At 45.5% G+C, this 19,951-nt stretch overlaps 1 protein-coding gene across 3 annotated transcripts in view; it reads right to left on the bottom strand.

The window, feature by feature from the left end:
* Positions 1 to 18,707, bottom strand: part of RNF217 (ring finger protein 217) — a 69,123-nt gene extending 50,416 nt beyond the window's left edge. For all 3 annotated transcript variants that reach the window (XM_054821410.1, XM_054821412.1, XM_054821413.1), the window contains exon 1: positions 17,732 to 18,707. In XM_054821410.1, coding sequence (XP_054677385.1) covers positions 17,732 to 18,385 — 654 coding nt within the window. In that variant the 5' untranslated portion in view covers positions 18,386 to 18,707. The remainder of the gene's footprint in view (positions 1 to 17,731) is intronic.
* Positions 18,708 to 19,951: the final 1,244 nt, after the last annotated feature.

The following is a 19,951-nucleotide window of genomic DNA, read 5'->3' as shown; positions in this document are numbered from 1 at the left end:
TTGAGTCTTCCAACTGATCAACGATTCCCCCAAATGATCGGTTACATCTCATGCTTTCACGTGCAGAACAATTGTGCAAAGTTTTGCACAATGAACAAATTATTATATATGAGGAAGTCTGACAAAATTATATACAACAGGAAAATAGTAAACATTAATAAAACTAGGAAAAAGTAAGAAACCCCATACCAGCGCTAATTTCCATAAACTACGCACATTTTGAGTGCTAAGTCTCCAAAGTACAAATGGCTATGCTTAAAACTAAGTGCAAATTACAGTTCCATTTGATTTCTCAATTGCGAAACTGTAATCAGTAAGAAAGAACAGGTTAGCCAGTCTTTCATCACACAGGAAGAATGATAAACAGAAATCATAAAAGCATTTTTAATGTGCATCCTCAGCTATTCCTACACACCAAACCTCTAAAGAAAGTTATTAATTTCTCATTACAGAACATGAGCATCTTGCAAGTAAGAACATCTTTTCCCTAACGTCACCTGGATTTACCTCAAAGCATAGCTCCTGGTGATTTTGAGTGCCAAATGTGACTTCACAAACTGAGTCACTGCAAGAAGTGGTCATCTGTGAGAAGTCTGGATTAGGGGACTTGGCTAGGATCACCTTGGAAGGCTCTAATACTGCCAGGAAAAACCAAAAACAACAGCACATTTCTCCTACCTTAACTATGACATTACACTCTCTCATCTCATGGCTCCTAGACTCATAACAGCTGTATGGGAGTTATCAGCTTCTATGCACTTTGTCAACAAGCTGGAAGTCGATCATCGAATATAGAATAAATAAACCTGACACTTGAACTTGTGGAATAACCACTAGCAGTACCAGACAGTTATTTTATGCTGCTAGAGAGAGATTTGCCAGGCTGAGATCTCATACTAGGCAGAGAAAATGCAGAGAGCAAGCAGATCCCTGCAGCCTCAGCTGCAGCCAGCCTGCCCCTGCCAGCAGACACTCTGCCTCTCCTCTCCCCTCCCCTACTGCCTCTGCTTCCCGCATCTCTTCTGGTCCCTCTGCGCAGGGCCTCGCCACACCAAACCGTTCTTACTCTTCTTCGCCAAGCCAGCCCTGATTAGCCTGCATCCTCCACATCCAAAGCCTTACAGGATTGCCATGGGCACGCAGACTGCCTTCAGCTCCCACGTCGTGGCACTGCATCCAGAAACAAGGCTTCCTGTCCTACTCAATTCCTCTGCTGCCTCCATCTTGCTGTTCTTGCTGCATTTCAGTTTGCCCACTCCTCCTGGATGGCAGGAAAGGAACACGTATACGCACCAGAAAAATGCCACCCTGCTCCAGGATCCACCACAAGATATTACAGGGGTCTACAATAGCCAGGATGGACAAAGACTGAATCTTGCTCAAGTCCCACAAGATTGGGACAGCTCAATGCTGTCAGAATTACTAGTGAGTTAGGCTACCTAATGAAAAATCTGCACGTCTAATTGCAGTTTTTCATCACATATCATTTGATTCCCTGTGGATAGTATTTCTAAACATGAAGACAAATATCCTGCAATGTTGAGTTCCCCACTCAGTCACTGAAACACTACAGATTTTTAGTGAAATAGCCTAAATGTTTTTTTTTTGGTTTGGTTTTTTTTTTATATACTGGCAGGAACAAACTAAGTGGGTTTCTCCAAAGTGTACTCTGAGGCATCCAATCCAACTCTTTTCTAGGATTTTCTCCACAGATTCAAGTGGTATGGAACATTTCCATTTGGAAGAAACCAAGAAAATCTAAAATCTGGGTTAGGATTGCTTAATTCTAAGAGCAGACAATAAATTGCAACTGGGAAACATGGAAGATGCTTTTACTCAAGAAAAAAAATGCACTTGCTGAATTCCCACAGGACTTCAATGATTTTCCACCTTAGCTGTGACAGCAGATAAACATCTTACGATGGAAGGTGGCGGATTCATGTCCTACACAGGACTAGACAAACTGCATACATGCAACACTGACTACCGCACAACACAAGTGCTTTTAAGAGACACTTGGAAAGTAAAGCTTATTGAGCCGCAAATTTGAGCGCAGTACAGCAAAGACAACCTGACCAACCAGCAGAAACTGCTTAAGACATCTAACCAGAAAAGCGTAACAAAAACAAAAAAAAAAAGTGGAGGGAAAAGCCCATGAGAAGACATTAGGACGGTTTTATTTAACTGCCACTAAGATGGGAGCATCACAATTCTGCCTATATTCCAGGAGTATTATAATTTCCTGAGGCAGGCAAGTTCAGAAGGAAACTAATAGCAAGAGTCCAAACAAAAATCAAAAAGGAAAAATGAAAGGAGAAAGGAAGCTATGCAAAATGTATGTTTCCTCTTCCATGGAATAATCTGTAATTGAACTTCAGTATGAAAGTTTAATTATCATCATAGATATTTGTATTGTTACAGTAGTCAGTGTCATTCCATATAATATTTACAGGTTCAAGGAAATTTCAACAATTAAGTTCTGCTCCCCCAAATTTACAGCTTGAGCAAAAAAGCACTTTTAGATTTTTACAAATTTTCCACTAGTTTCAGATGAAACCCACCATCCCTTCTCCCATAAGTTGAAGCAAAACTGATTTTTAAGGTAGTTTAAACTGGAGTTACAAGTAGGCATGATTCCAAGGTTTTTCTCCTGTGGTCACTAGAGAACAGCTAATACTGATCAGCTACCCTAATTCTGTATTTTTCCAGTTTAAAAAAAAGCTATAAGCAATTTCTTGTTTGCTTGGGTTCGCAACATGTAGTATTAGCACAATTAACGTATCTGTTGCACAACTCAAGATATGATATATGCAGATAACTTGTCTAAATCCTAACCCTCCCAAAATACCATTTCTAAAATGCAAATAAGTGGTCAAAGCAATAGCATGCTAAATCAACACCAAATTTCCCACTGTCATGTGATGTGTTCTCTAAATTGGAAAGTGACAAGAGCAAAAAAGTGCTCTTTTTTAAATAAAGCCCATTTTCTTTCTGGTGTCATTACTGCAGCCCTACCCGCCCAGCCATATTAGTCACTGCACAAGTACTTGAACACCTACATGGAATCAAAACACCTCTTATTACATCCAACACAGTATACAGGTTTAACTGAAACATTAAAGCTGTCATTGTCCCCTATGCCATCACACAGAAGGGTGTCACCTGTGAAATACTCTGGATAGGAAGTCTTATTGCTTCAGAGAAAGACTAACTCCTTTTCCCAACACACTCCCACCCTCAACCAAATTATGTTCAAAAAGAGGAGGGGAAAAAAAGAGGAAAAGCAGACAAATGCAATCTTACTCTCGTGGTTACTCCACCTCTTCTCCTCATTTCTAGAGCTTGAGAGACAGGTAAGAAAAGGGAAAACAAAATCAATAACTCTTCTGCTACTTCAGAGAGGGGTTTCTTCAAAAAACTTTTTGTAATGAGCTTTTATGATTTTATACTTCCAAATTTTACAACTGCTCCACTTTACCACCAAAAATATCTGCATAATAGAAGCACAAGGCTATCGAGCTTGATCTTCAAAATCAGCATGCTGAAACCACAGGCTGTTGAGTAACACAGTAACATAGGCTACTTGAGAAAGAGACAAATCCCAAGTCATCCAAGCCACAAATAACAATGCTTCCCACAATCTTGCAGTAAGGGGGGGAAGAAAAAAAAATAAGCTGTAATTTCACTGATGTGAACATAGTTTAGCCCCCATTCCAGAGGTGTACAGGGATAGCAAGAAATGGTGAAGAGCTTCTTAAGCCAGCTGTAGCTCATGTATCATGAGGGTTCAGCCTTGGCTTAAACACCTTCATTTCACCCTAGAGCATGACACCACCACTACAAAGCGTGGCCAGCTCTTAGAGAAATCTGCTACATGGATCATATTTGCTCAAAAGCAGCTGGACAGACAAAAGGATATGACATCTGATTACAAAGATCCTCCTGCAAGGAGATCTTTCTCACCTGGTCAATTACACATTGTCAGGAAGAAAAACAAGACAAACACTCCAAAGATACAAAAGAGGTAAGAGTACATGGCCAAAAACCAATTCCTTCCCCCCAAAAATCACACAGCAACAGTGTTTGATTTCTTCCAATACAATACTTTCACTTTAATGGCATCAATGAATAATCTGTAATATGACCAAGTTAGTCTTAAGTTGCATAAACCTCTACCTTTTCAGAGCACAACTACAAATACTGTAAGCAAAAGGATCGCTATGGAAAGGAAATAACATTTTAAAAAGTTCCTGGCCATGGACAGGAAGCTCATCCAGGAAGGGGAATAAGAAAGAGAGCAAAAGTTGGAAGCTGGTGAGAACAGAGGTCACTCTCCAGGATCTTTACAGCACTCATTAGATAAGCATATACCTTTTGAAGAAGCTCAACTTCCTGCCATAAATAAAGGTTTTATAATCCATTCAAAATATGTATTAACCAGCTAATTACTTAATTTCATTGCCTCTTCATATTCCTTGGGTGGTAATTCTAGATTTTTCAAGTGTCTCAATAGGCCATTACCCACGATATGCTATCATTTGATGTATTCCAGATATAGTTCTCATCAGTTCTTCCACCACAGGTTACATATACGAAGTAATCCATTAAAAATCATAAGCCTACATCTTTCACAAATGTCTTTAATGTTTCAATGCCTGTTGGTGGCAGCATATATCAGTCTTCATGTTTGTGTAAGATTCGTTCAAATCCAGAAGTAGGTTTGTTGTGGTCAGATTAGTGCCCAATACTGATTACAGAGCCAAAAATTAAATCAATTAGTGCTTCCATTAAATTTATCTTCCCTGGTGGACTCACCACTACATGAACCTAAAGTTCTGAAGGAGACCAGTTTAGTCTGGTATAGACCTATAGACCTAACTTAACAAGAACTGAATAAAAATATCCTTTAATCCTACACAGTCTTCAAAGGTGCAAATACGTGCAGGTCATTAAAGATGTAAGACACGTGTGCTTGGCTACCCAGCCTCTACCTCTGTGCAAGATTTGTTGATTTTCCCTGTGGATCTAACTTCTGCATACAGCCATTATAAAGAGCACAACAGCTTCAAAAAGTTCATTTAGGCAGCTTGCAGGTATACTCTGGGATGAATACAGAAACTCAATGTTTATTGCATCTCAGTCTTCTCAGCAGCAAAGCCCTCTCTATGTACACCAGGCCAGGTATAGAGCCAGGACAGTTTTCATCAGAATCCCCAGTAAGTCACCTTGCAACCACCTCCAGCTACCAAAAGACTACCTGCCAGCCAACAGAAGTACTTTAATGATGCCAAAGTACTTCCACAAAATTTGTCAGGTATTGCTATAAAAAATTGGAAGGAAAAAAACCCCACCAAACCCCAAAACTTAGAATAGAACATCAAGAGATTGAATGAAGATGCTGCAACCTGTCAAGTGAAGCATACAGCTGAACTAAAGACCAACAGAAAGACAAGGAAATTCAATGAAAGGACCTACCACCTTCTAGTAATTTACAACACATTTGCCCAGCTGGTAACTGTAGTTTCAGGAAGAAACCCCACCAAAACAAATAAACAAACCAACCCACAGAAACAAGCAAAACCCCCCTTTTTTTCCCAATGTTACATAGCTTTTCATTGCTACCTTAACCATCTGTTCATTGTTTTCATGTAAAAGCAATCTGTGGAAACTAAAACAAACAATCACTGGTCTTTGCTAATTGTTCTTTCTCTCTTAAGTTTCTTTATACAGCAGCCTGCATGAATTCCCTTGGGGAGTTATTTCAAAGGCATCCTCTATAGCCTAAGTTAAAGTCAGGTAACAGCAATGCAGTCCTTTCTCTGCCAATGGACAGAGGGGACCTGCCTTGGAAATTGCTCCAGTGCTCCAATTCAGCCAGATCAGCCCAAGCAAAACCAGAATCCTGAAAACACGGTTCTGAAATTTATTTAAAAGCTATTTCTCCCCAAACCAGTGTGAAATATGACTTCAGAATCTTTTACAGACCAACAATGCTGGACACAAAGCATGGTTTGAAGTGCATTGCTTGCTGTGTTCAATAGTTAAAAAAAGACAATGTCAGACAATAAAACTCTTCCATCATTTCCTCCTTGGGACTCAAGCTTCTCCTCAACAGAGCACATCCTCAGAAGCACAGGCGGCCTTCCCATCCAACTGAGCAAAATTCAGGGCATAACGATGCCACATAGCGAGTCCTCTTCGCTGGCATCGAAGGTGCTGGCTTTGAGAACCGCTCAGATACTGCGCCCTTCTTCCCAAATTCACAGAGACTGGAGGGGATCTCCCAGATCCGCCCCTTCCCTCCCATATATGCAGGCTCACACTGATTTCTAGCCTAATTTAATTTACTGCAATTTCTGTAGTTTATGTTGTGCTAAACCTTCTTTAGAAGTGCCTACCCTCTCATGCATTTAGAGAGAGCAGTCGTTTCTCCTCCCAGTTCTCATTATGCTAAAAGAAACAGTTCTGCATCTGTGCAACAGCACTTTTCTCCTTGCAGTCCTTCTCAGTTGCTGCCATTTTTCTTAAACACTGGTGCCCAAGATTCCAAATAAACTCTCCCCACATACAGTGGCCTCATTGCTCTCCTCTCCTTACCACATCCTCAAATATCAGTTAGCCTCTTGCATCAGCTGTCATCACTAACCCAGATTTGCTGTCTCCTGCTAACGTTCCAATGGTCAGGTGGGCTTCTACTTGAAAAATGAAAATCATCATGTGAAAAATCAGCAAATAACCTCTTGCTTTCCTTTCAGCATAAAGATTCTCCTAAATCAGATACAGAAGCTGCAGGGTAAGCCAGTATCAGAAAACTTACCTTCTGGTGCTAGTTCATTAGTGAGGCTAGGAGAGGGGACCCTCTCCTTATCTTATCCCCTTCCCCCCAAACAAACAACTCAATGCTTCTCACCAAGAAACATGCTTCTAGCTTGTGAAAGCTGTAGCTACAGCCCATTCAGAGCACATGCTAGAATTGTGGATTACATACAGCTTAATAAAAAAGAAGTCCATATTTGTTGTAAAAAATGGCTTAAAATTAGTATGGGTCAAAAATCTAAGCAGTACACCTACAGAAACATAAAAAGTCAATTAGAGTGTAAAAGAATATATTGGAATAGTAAGTTTGGTTGCCTTCTTCAAAAGGAGTTTGTTGGGTGGGTTTTTGAGTACTTGTACCAATTGACTGTATGACCAAGCTCAAAAAGTACCTTCTCCAGCAGTTTCTTAAGCCAAGATTTCAAGATGATGCATACCAGTTCTTCATGACAGTGGTATACCTTGTTCTGTTGTCCATTTTTAAATAATATGGCATTTAATGACAGCCTTCAGAAATTTTGTCTTTGCAAAAAAAAAAAACCCAAAAAACAAACCAACAGACAAAAACACCACCACAAGAAAAAAACACCCAACAACCAAACCCACACAAAACCTCAAAAATCCTTCCATCATTTTGAGCTCTGCATCTTCTCACTTGTTATTCAAACAGGTGAATAGCAACAAGAAACTTCCTTTGAGAGCTCTTTGGTGCAGGAAAAATTTCTCTCAAGAAAATAATGATCATGCTTGGCTGCAGCAAACTAAAACTGTTGAAACAAGCAATATCAAAAAAAAAGGTATCCCATTTGCAATACTGTTCACGTGAAAAACTTCACTTATAAAACTACCTTAGGAATAATCTGGTTTATGTTATAAAACAGTTGGAGCTGCTTTAAAATTCGAGCTTGTTTAAAGTTTCTTATTTAACACCATAGGCAGCAGAGACAGGACTGATGGGTACCAGCCCTAGCTGGACCGAGACCCTCAGTGCTGTGAGTGGCTCAGAGAAACGGTCTGGACCATGCCACCATGCCTGTCCTAGAGCTGTGGGTGCAGGCACACCTTTGAGTGCTGGACAAGCCATGACTTCCGTCTGGATTGTGAAAGAGGAAATGATGCAGCAACAGGACCAAATTGCAGGTTTGATTTCATCAAGCTCCAATAAAAACCTCCACGTGCAGGCACCTTGGACACATTCTTTCCTCTTCCCTCGTGCTGCCTTTTCAATCATTTTGTTCTGACAGGCTGTCACAGCTGCCAAAATAAATGGACCTGCTTAGCCATGGACACTTTATTTGGTACCATGTTGTGGTGGAATAAACATTTGCACACTGTGCGTGAGACAATTAAGAACTGGGTAAGACCAAAAAAAAAGTAAGAATGGTTGTAAAAAGGTTAATTTTAACCCAGATCGGTTTTTCTGCAGGTGTGTCAGATGATGCAGAAACAGTAAAGACCAAGTTGAAGGAAGGGTGAGCAGCGCTGCTAGTTAAAATGACTGTAAACCTTCAGCTCTAGATAAGAGGTCTGCTCTTATTGATATAGAAAGAAAAAGAATGATACCTAGAACTCATTTTAGAGCCTTAATTTAGTGGCAGTCATTGTCTAGCTATGTCTCCACCTGCATTGGCTTAGGTAATGTCCTCATGAAGCATTACACTCTGGCATACTTTGGGCAGGACTTGCTGAGTTACCCTCACAAAAAGAACAGCAAAACAAGCCTTCACACGAAATGCCTACTGAGGCAAAAGCACTCAGTAATGTCCATCAGTAGTAGTCACAGCTCACTACAAAAAAGGTTTAAATCTTAGAGACTGGGAAGCTGCCAGTAATTTAAAATGAAGTTACAACTCTAGATAATGCCTTTAAAGAATGGGCATCTTCAGAAGTTTGAAAACTGCTCAAGTGTTACTGAGAAATACAACAGAAGCAAGTCTGAGTCTACTTTCCACTACACAAATGGGTGAAGATTTCTAAGGCTGCTTGATTTCCACTGTCCATATGTAAGGAAAATGGAGACCACAGATAGGTGCATACTTTGAGATACTCAGATTTTAATAATGTATTTCACTTCAGCCTTGAGGTTCAGACAGCCATGTACATACATCAATACTGGTAAGTCTCTAACAGCAACAACATTTAGACAGAACTCCGGTTTCATAACTGATTTTCTAGCCTTACTCTAAGTAGGATTAGTTTACCTCAATAAAATATGCTACCGCCACCATAATTCTCCCTGGGGTCCCAATATCTACATTTTTTTCAGTTGGTATGCAACACTTGGCGTCTAAGTGCTATATGGGGCATGTTTGGTCTTTTGTGGATCCGTCTATTCCAAAAAACTTTGAAGATGCACATTCTTTCCCCTTTTTAAGCTGCACACTAATACCATAAAGTTAACTAAGCAGAGTTTCCAAGCTACTGCACAACTGAGCTGCACATGCACTTGAAAAAGCACTGAGCAGTTTACACACTTGCTTCCGTAAGGCCTCTAAGGGACTACTTCTAAGGAGACAAATTATACCTGGCACTGCACAGGTGCATTGGAATGGAAGGGCACAAGGTGTCCTCTCCCCAAAGTGCACTCACACAGCAAGCAACATCAAACCAGCCTAAAGTGCTAAGAAGCCCTCCTCCACCATTTCTTTGCCCCCATACAGCAGTGATAGTACTGACAATAGTGATGTACTACTTTTTCCCGGTTCAGGAAAGCAGCAATTCTCACAGCACCTCTGTAGTCGTGGCACTGATGGCACACTGCGCCTACCTACTCCACCCCTCTCTGCTGCCTATAGGGTATAAAAGTCTTCCAGCCATCCAATAAAGCACTACCCCATTATTTTCCTGGAAGTCCTGTACTAAAGTTACATACTTTAAATTGTATTTAAAATTGGGGGGGGGGGGGGGGGGGGGGCAGCAAGGAGGAGGCATTGCTTGTTTTTTGAGGTTAGATTTATTCCTTGCCCTCCTCCATTCAACAGGAAACAAGAGAATGAGATAGAACCATTTCACTTTCTCACCATCATTTACCAGAATAACCAGCCACTATTCAGCTGCAGATTTAAACAGAGGCCAAAGATCCACCTTATATATGGAGGCCACCAGCCTACACAATTCCCTTTTGTTTTATAAAAGCTTATCCTGAACAAGCCCACCTTCTGGGGCAAACCAGTTCTTACAACATCACCAAGCCCTTCCCATCCTGGCAATCTTCTTCTCGCTCTTCTTCCTTCCTCCTATTGTGTGAGCAACCCCACAGAGCCACATCACAGCTGAAACAGTTTGGATAGGACTTCCCTTTCCTACAAGCTAAAGGGACAGAGTCCTTCAGATCCCCATCCTACACCCCTGAGCTGATACACCACCACTCGTATGAGATCATGGAGCCAAACCAATTAAACTAGAGGTACCTGCCTTTGCTGCCATTTGTATCGTGTCAGTGATAGAAAACAAGACACAATGGCATCAGCACTGACTAGGCTTGAGAAAGTTAAACTTTGCCCCTTATATTTTCCACTACAATATCCAATATAGTCTGTACTGTTCTTAAAAACACCACTGGGGAAAGGAAACTGTGGAAGGATGAAGATACTTTTATTATTTCAATGTGATATTCTTTATAAGAGAGACATTTGCCATCTTATAACCGCCCTACACAGTCTACTAGCAAGCTTGTAAGGAAAAGGAAGTGGGATAGCTTTAGAAAGTTATCTTTTCATGAAATTGTAATCTAGGAAGTGCACAGCCTATCTCACAATTAAGTAAATAAACAGGAGCAACCATACATCCCAATAAGCTTGTCAATGAAAATATACACTGATCTTAAATTGAAGCAGTGAGGTAGCTACTAAGGTAAATGTGGACTCTAAGCCATTTCAGTTCCAAAACTGGCTTAAACTACCATTAAGCATCTGACCTTCTGCACTGAAATCTGTAAAGTTTTCTTCTCTAGGAGTAAAGTCTTGAATTCATTTTTATCCTAATTTTTTCCTATTTCACTTACATTAAGCACCTGCTCTCACAAGACTTATTTACCTATACAATAAATGTATATGTGTCATAGCAGAAAAAACATACATTTAAGAACTGGCTATTCAACAGGAATGCTGTTATATTGACTTACATCCTGGCCATGTAACATACCTACTTTCCTCGAGCCTGGCTAGTTTAGACAGCAGGAAGCAAGATATTCGTACAAAAGGAAGAGATGAATGAAGGGCCAAGAGGCCCCAGAGCAGTTGGAAGAACAGTTGTTCTGGATGGAGGAATGGGGCAGAGGTGAGCTGAAGGCCTTTCCAACCCCCATTTAACTCCTTAATTTCTCTTTGTTTGGGCCACTGAAACCCAACAGTTCAGTTTTCAACTAAATTAATTTTAAAATCCTGGATTGAGTCCACACCTGTGCCTGGTAGTTCCTGGGAATAGCTGGTGGGAGCAGTGGGAGGGAAGGTAACCAGCAGATAATCTCCTCATGGCTCAGCCTGTCTGTGGTCCCCAATACCAACACCACCACCAGACCAGTGAGGTGCAGCACACTGGCTATGGGAGGCAGCCAACAAGCAGGGCTTCTGCTTCACAAAAATTCTGCATTTTCAAAATTAGATTTCAACCCAACCTAAACCAAAACCGCTTCTCCATCTCCCACTGCAATTTCACATCCATAGGAAGTTTTTACCCTTCAAAATCAACTTTACTACCAGCACAAACAAATTCATGGCACCCCTGTAGGACTCACCATTTGCCCTCACCCCTTCCTACCAACATCAACAATTTCATGACATCACTTACCCTCACCCCAGGAATTCAGGCTTTCCCCCATTAGCAAAACCCTCCCTGCAGCTGTTTAAAGGTGACAACATCTTTTCTATTCCCAACATCTCTGACCCTACAGGTCAATGTTTTAATGGAAGTCTTCTTAGCTGTAAGAAGAACAGCCACTCTTTCTCCCCTTACCTCCATAACAGCATGGCTAAGAAACGATGTCCACATATTCCAGCTCCACATCCAGCAAAGACTTATCCAAACAAGAGGAAATCATAGCTATCCATGTAGAGTAAGCTTGCAGCTACTTCTACACAGGGAACAAACATACCACACAGTGGTGGTATGTTGACAGAGTAGCTAGGCCTACACACAATAGGACAACTAGGCAGTATTATAATTCAAGAACATTGCTCAAAACTAGTTTTCTTTAAAAAGAACTTAAAGATATTTCCAGCAACGCTTGATTTTGGAAAACTTTGTTCCAAACTTAAGTTTTGGCCCAAAGACCAATGCAAGAGGGACTGAAAGCCAGCTATACACCTAGTCAACTTTAAAGACTAATGCTTACAACCTTAAAGGTACTTGGGTGTCATCCTGAACTGTGAGAGTAACCCTTGGGCAGCTGGCTATGGAGCAGCATTTCAACACCGGCACTGCATACAACATGTCAGGAGAACACAAGCTGTTTGCTGAAAATGACAGTGAAGAAGTTTAGGTGCTCCTGCAACTTACAGGCTGCTCACAGCTGATGGACCAGGTCTACCTGCCGCCACCACCTCCTATTCAGGAACATAGCCACCTTACAGTGGCTGAAGTGGCTGGTTTGGTTTAGATGGCCTGTAATCTAGCAGATAATATATTGTCTTCCTCTCCTGCGCCTCTCTTCCTCCTTTGGAAACTTCTGTGTTCTTGCAATGTCAGCTGGAGGGTAGTCGCTCACCCTGCCATCAACTCCTGGTAGCCAGTCTGCAGCCCTCCTACCAACTTACTAGCTAGCATTAGAGCACGTTTTTTGATTAACAACCCTTGCAAACACAGAGCTTCTCCCCCACTGAATGACAGTGGCCCTTCTGAGCTCTGGTTTGACTCAGGGCACAAGCAGCTCATTAACCATCAGATGATTCAGCATTTGGTGCCTACATTTCTGCCGGCTGGTTTTCATCCGCAACCAGACTACAGCTTTGAAGGTCTATCATTTACATGATACAATCAGACACCTGAAGAAGCACACAGGTGTTAAGTCCCTCCGGCTCCAAGCTGGTACTAGTTTTAGGCAATACAGCCTGGTCCTAAATTCTCCTCTTCAATATGTGGCTTTATAAACACATCCCCCTCAAAAATCCTGACTGTAGCAGTCTGCTGCTTTTTTCACCAGGTCTTTCAGAAAGAGATCATGCATAGAAAAGGGATCGAAAACAAGCTCTCACGTCATGGAGAGAGGAAGATTGGTAACAGGTCCTGGGCAGAGGAAAGACAATCCCCACAACTCATGCTCAGGATTTTAGTCCCACCAAAACTATCCATGCACAAAACACTGTTGGGTGCAGCCCCTCCCTGACCCCAACAATCCCTTCCGATTTACTCACAGCCACTAATCTCATTAGAGTTCCTATAATTAAAGCACCATAATATCTGATCCAGAATATAGTATGCTGTTTAAATTAACTCACTCAAAGTCCTTTAATATAAGAATGACTGCTCCAAGAGAATTACAAGATTTACAAAATAAAGCATCACTAATGAGCAAGAGATCAAAACTGGATTATCAAGTTTATAATTTGCATGGAGAAAAAGCAAGTGGTCAAATCACCAGGGCTTCTATAAAACTTTTACAGTCACTTTTCAGGAAAAGTGAAACAAATACATAGCTTCAAATATTTATTAGAGAACATATTGTACCTTATAGATGTTAGGAAACAGCAAATGTTAGTTTAGTCAATACTTGCTAAAAAGTGAGGAGACTGTTGTCTGAATAGCACTTGTCAGGTTTACAGATTAGGGAGATGAAAAAACACATACAAACCTTAGCCTCTTTACCAGTCCAGGAAAATATAAAAACCTAATTAAACTTTAGGTCTTCTCCCTCGCTTCTGAGGTCAAAATTCTTCCCATACCTAGTTGTTTATTTTTAAAGAAAATTTCCTAACAAACCCTACCCCCCCCACACACAAATGGACAAAAAGCAAAACCAGGCGCAAATACTCCCTCTGACTCAGACGTACAAGCAGCCAGGAGAGGTTAGGAAGTGAATCACTCATTTAGCAAACCTGCGCGTGCACACAGCTTCTGGAATAACCCGGGTTTGGTGCCATGTTAATAGAGAGGAAGATGAGAAGTGAAGGTGATGTGAATGCAGTATTATACCGTGAGATCGAGTGCCTCAGTTCTCCCCCCCGCCACACCTTCCCAGTTTGTATGCTGGATGCATGAGTGCAGGAGGCCACAGCTCCCAGACGAAGGGGAAATGGTTCTTCCACCTCTCTGACCCCAACCTCTCTCAGCACATACCTGAGAGTCCATGGAGATGGCCTCCATGAGCACCACAGTCCTGGAAAAGCACTGACATTTAAAACGTTCACACTCCTCAGCCTCATCCATTTTATGTTCATGATTAAGCTTAACAACAAAGAACAGCTTTGGGCTGCATCAATTCCTGGAGACGGAGCTCACTGGGACCTGACCCATGCTCTGTAGGACCCACACCAGCTCCTGAGGTGCACAAACCACAACCTCTTTCATGCTAACCCATCACCCATACCTACCCCTCCCTCAATTTCTCTCAGGCCAACAGAATAAAGTCATAGAAATGTTTCTGTGAATGGTAGATAAACTGGTTGTAGTCAGACCCCGGAAAGCCCTGAGGGATCTGCGAGTATTAGGCCAGTAGAAAGAATAGCTAAATTGAGGCAGAGGTAAAGTTATGCAATTTACCAAAAGTCAGGCTCCAGATCAGCCTGGGTGCTCCAGGCTTGCCTGCTAAGCTTCTGCACCAGCCATTAAATCTTTGAAAGGGATTATGCAGCAAGGTGCCGGTGATAAGAGAGACTGGATTTGACCTCTAAGGACCTTCCAATGCGACATTCCTAAATCAATTACCCTCATTTTCCAGCATGCCAGTAACACTACAAGTGAACTCTGCAGTTGGAGTATTTTCATCTGGATAATCTTCTTTTCAACAATGCCTAAAACTTCAGTTGATTTTCTAATCTATAAAGGGCTCAAAGGCAGAAGTTTTGATGCTGTTATATGTTTGCACAGAAGAGGGTAGAGTGCATTAACAGGGTTTTTACTTTACTACTCCATTAAGCATCATTTCAGAAATCACAATGAAACCACCATCAAGAATCCAGCTTTCTTCAGTGGGAAGACACACACAGACATTAAAAGCAACGTGAACTATTTTAAGCATTATACTTCTGCCAACATACTGCACATTTTCAGCATGAAAGACCACTCCTCTAGAGACTTAGAGTCAGCCAGTGTCCTCTCAAAAAAAGAGCACAGATTGCTACTTCTCTGACAAGGAAACCAGATCTCAACAATGCATATTCCTGCTTGGGGTTTTGGGTTTCAATTGTTTTGTTTGTTTTCAATTTCAGGTACATTCCTAAATCAAGGTGACTGTATCCAAACTGAAAATCTGTTAAAATTTTCAAACAGAAACAGCTTTTCAACATTTACTCCTTTTGAACATTTGGTAATTTATTTATTTTTTCGTTGCTACACGAAGTGCTAAGTCTCAAAGATGAAAGGCTACTTTATTTCTATCCTACACTGCCCTTCCACTCATCCTTCCCAGAAACTCCTCTAATTTAACTGACATGGAGAAGCCTTTTCTTTCTCCTCAGGATGAGTCACAGGGTCCTTCCACAGCACAAAGGAAAGATATATCACTTCTTGTTCTTTTCAAAAAAAAGAAGATAGGGGAAGAACACACTGGACTTATTTGAGAGTATTTTGTTTCATTTTTCCCTGAACAAATTTATCAAGCAACTAAAATTCTGCCTGGTCATAACAGCATCTGTAACAACATGCCCACAGAAGTGCTCTGTGAATCTCTCTCCTCAAGATCAGTATCCCTGCCGCAGACATCCCCTCCTCTGCATCTGTATCCCTGCCCCATCTTTTATGTACAGGAGTAAGTACCCATATGGCTACCTGCCAAGTAGACCTAATAGCTGCTGGGATAAGCTTTGCTGAGTGCCCAGCAATAGTAGCAGCTTCCTTGAAGAGGGCATCCCTGCATATGCATCCAACAGCTGGCCAATGCTAAACCCACTTCATGGGGCATATACCTGGTCGCCAGGCCAGCCAGCGGTTTCAGCTACCAAGCTGCTGGATCATCCTTCAAGAGTCCAGCCTAAACCAGGCAGAAGAGTTCTTTCATATGGCTTTAGCTACTGGATCACATGACTTCCATTAGGTCACTGTAAGCTGCAGGTACCTGCAGAAGCTAGAGAAGACCACCCTAACATCATACCACTTTGCAATTTCCACCTTAAAAGCAAGGCGATATTCAGACACATGACCTCAGCGGCATATACAAAGGTGGCACAAACATGCACCAGCAAAATACTTTAAAAATGTACTGAGAGTTTCCACTCCACCACTTAACTACAAACCAAACCATTCTGGGCTCTGTGCACAAAGTCTTGAGAAGGCTTATTAAATGCTCCTGAGTTTCAGTGTTACAGGAGACATACAAAACACAACTCTTCTTCTCCCGCCCATCAGTTCCCACGTTAAGCCCTTCCCTGTTACCTAAACATAACAAAGATGATCCATAAAAATGCTGGTGAGTTTACTAGTGGCCAGAACAAACACTACCAGCACTAGTAAATGCTATGTAGGCTACCAATGCCTAGAGAAGAGCACGTGCTTCACTTCAGCCAGCACATGCAATTTCCAAGCAGCAAAATGTTCCCCGGTCAGAACAGCCCGACAACTATTTATAGTGCACAGGGGTATCTGTAGCCATCCATCCCATCCTATGCACGCAGCCCAGCAGGAGCACATACTGCCCCAGCACGGCTCCCAGCCTCAACAGGTGTAAAAATTCATTCTACCACCAAACCAGCATGTCTCCACTGAGCACATCCCAAAAGTTTCTGTTGAATAAAAACATAAAGGTGGTAAGCAAAGGGTTTATTTGGTTTTGGTTTTCCCACATACCCATACTTCTCCCATGCTCTTTGGGTTTAGGGCATGCCTACACTAGGGGCAGGAACAATGCACAAGTGTTTTGCGATGCTAAACCAGCTACTAAAAACACCAGTGAAGACAGAGCTTTGCTTTCAAGCTGCTGATTTCGGTTTGAAACAGCAGTTCTGACAAAACTGTGATGAAGATATAAGCACCCTATACATGAGTAGCGATCTGCCCAGGATGGAAAAGTTGCTGTGTTTTGTTTTTCCCCCTCCAAAGAAGTTCTTGTCTACTGTTGTAGCTGTGATTCTTCACAAACAGTCACGGACACGTCCTCCCCCCATTTTAATCTTACATAATACGAGACGCGATGTATTCTGAGAGGAACAGGCCGAGCGGCCGCACCAAGGGCGCGCCGAACCCCCACCGGCGGCAGCAGCGGCGGCACAGGCGCCCAGTGGTGCGGGGGGCTGCGGGACGGCGGCCAAAATCCCCAGCCCCCAACTCCAAGAGTTGCCTCACAGGCGGCCGCTAACGCTCCCAAACTCTGTTCCTTATCATTCTTTGCACTTCTCTTTAAAGGAAGCTGGTGCCGGCCACGTAACAGTAGGAGTTTGAGAATTCAAAGAGAAAATCCTTTAAAAGATGGGAAGAGCCTGAAAAGGTAAAAGTGACCAACCCGACAGGCTGCGTAACAACGCGCAAACACCTCGGGTACAAATGGCAATTAAATTAGCAGCTCACACGCAGGCGGCTGCCAAACGTGTTCCGTACGGGACGGGAAATGTCCCTACGCCAGCCCACCCCACGCCGCCCCGCCCCAGGCCCCCTCGCCAGGTGCGCAACCCGCGGACTCGGACCCGGAGCGATGCTCAAGCCCGCGACGCGCGCTGCCGGCGCCTCACGCCCAACGGGCAGCGGCAGCACGGTGGGCCGGGGCAGCGACTGCATGGTTTAACAGTTCCGCCCCCCTCCTCCCCACCCCGCAGCGCCTGCCGGGCCGTACCTGGGAGCTGAGGTACCGCTTGAGGCACTCCTCGCACACCGCCTTCTTGCAGCAGGACAGAGGCTTGATGGGCTTCTCCTCCAGGCACACGCGACAGCTCAGCACCAACAGCGGCCCGAACTCCCCCGCGATCAGCCCGGAGAAGGGCTCGGGCAGCAGGTACAAGTCCACCACCTCGATGCTGCCGCCCGCCGACAGCGGGTCGCCGCCCGCCTCCACCCCGCGCCGCGCCAGGGGCTGCCCCACGCCCGGGCCGCCGCGGGGGGAGGCGGGGGCCGCCGCCGGCCGGTCGTTCTCCACGCAGTAGACGGTGCAGTACACGTGCCGCCGGGGGGGCCGGCGGCGGCCGTTGCCCCCCTCCAGCTCCGGCCCCTCCTCCGCCAGGGCCGCCGACTCCCCCGCGGCCGGCGGCTGCTCCGGCCCGGCTGCCGCCTCCGCCTCCTCCTCCTCTTCGGTCCCTCGCCGCTCAGGGCTGGCGGCGGGCGGCGGCGGCTCCCCGCTTCGCCCCGGCCCGGCCGCCCCGCCGCCCGGAGCCGCCTCTCGCGGCGGAGGCGGCTCGTCCGGGCCGGACTCCCGCGACCCCCCGGCCGGACTCGACGGCGCGGCGGCGGCGGCCGCCCGCGGGGCGCTCAGCGAGCTCTGCTGCTCCCCCATCGCCGCCCGCCGCCGCCGCCGCTCCTTCCCATCCAGCCGCCTCCCGGCCCCGCTTCTGCTTCCGGGTCCCGAGCCCCGCGCGCCACGGCCCGCCGCGCCGAGCCCCGCGCCGCCCGCCCGCGGGCGCCGGCCGCCGCCGCCCGGCCTCCTCCCTGCGGGGCTGCGGGCGCGGGGGGAGGGAGCGGCGGCAGCGGCGGGTACCGCTCAGCTCAGCTCAGCGCCGCCCGCGGGCTCTCGGCCGGAGCCCGACCCCCATGCCGGGCAGGACGCGGGCAGCAGCCCCTGGTACCGCGGGGCAGCGCGCCCGGCCGCGCCTCGCAGCCGCCCCGGCCCGCCCCGCCCCGCGCGTCACCGCCCCCTGCCTACGGCGACCGCCCCGCCGGGCGCGCCCGCCTCCCCCCGTCCCTGCCCGCCCGCCGCCTGCCTCCACCCCGCTCTGACGCAGCGCTCCTTGGCCTCGCCCCTCATTCAACCGTAAACACCGCGTGCCTGCCCGCACGCCACGGCCCGCCCGCGGCCCCGCGCGGCTCCCCCCGCCCCGGGTCGTCCCCTCCGCCGTGTGCCGGTACCTGGGGCCGGGCTGCGCCCACACCCCCCCCCGCGCCCTTCTGTCCTCCTTCTGCGAGGGCAGCGTTTACCACCGCTCCTCTGAAGTCGTCTTCTGCTGGAACGCACGGGGAGAGAAGTAAGAGGGGCCGCTGGGAAGGAAACGCCGGTTTAAATTTCATAACGCCTTTATGCTCCGAGACAAACGCCTTCTGCACGAACTGTGAGCATCCAATTAAAAACCATCCCCAAAGAAAACGAATCGTGGCGAGCAGAAGCAGCGCCACTGTAAGAGCTACGCACTAAAAAAACGGGCGATAACAGTGATATTCACAAAAATAATTTAAACAATTAAAACCGGGTGGATCTACATAGGTCCCAAAGGCTATCTGATTGCTCGGGTACTTGCCGTTAAGGGGATTGGAGGAACGTCTGTGCGTTCTGCTTTGAGTCTGCCACTATGCCAGTGCCTCTGGTTGAAGACAGTATCTCCAGACCTTGACATCATCAGTTACATCGTCACATAGGGCAGATGTCATGGAGCTGATTCTGCAGCAACTGAGTAACTTAACAGGCACTGTGCAGTTTCCATCCTGAACTTAGTCTAGAGTGTTAATCAGAAGTTAGCGAGCTGCTCTGCTTGAGAGGGCATGGGGCTGGGCTAACGAGAGTAAGAGGAGGAGGAGGTCTGCAAGTGGGGACGTGATAGTGGGGGATACCAGGGGTGTCTGCGTGCTGTCACCTCAACCCCAGTGAGCTCATTAGCTCAGGCTCACGCGGGCCCCGTAGGACCCGGAGCAGCTCCATGCTTGAGCTCAGCTGCCCTCCAGCCCTCCCAGAGTGCGGGGTGTGGAGGACACGGGACAGGGGCCAGCCCTGCTTTGGAGGGCCCTGCGTGGCACTGAAGTACGTGTGCGCTCTGGGGGGGAGCTGAGCCTCCCAGAAAGGCACACGGGGAGCCTGCCCTGCCCTGCCCTGCCCTGCGAAGGCTGGAAACGGAGGCACTCCAGGCTCTCTGTG

Source organism: Grus americana, chromosome 3 (genome assembly GCF_028858705.1).
Source record: "Grus americana isolate bGruAme1 chromosome 3, bGruAme1.mat, whole genome shotgun sequence".
Taxonomy (NCBI): domain Eukaryota; kingdom Metazoa; phylum Chordata; class Aves; order Gruiformes; family Gruidae; genus Grus; species Grus americana.
Note: the sequence above shows the minus strand (reverse complement) of the source record. Positions and strands in the feature narration are given on the sequence as shown.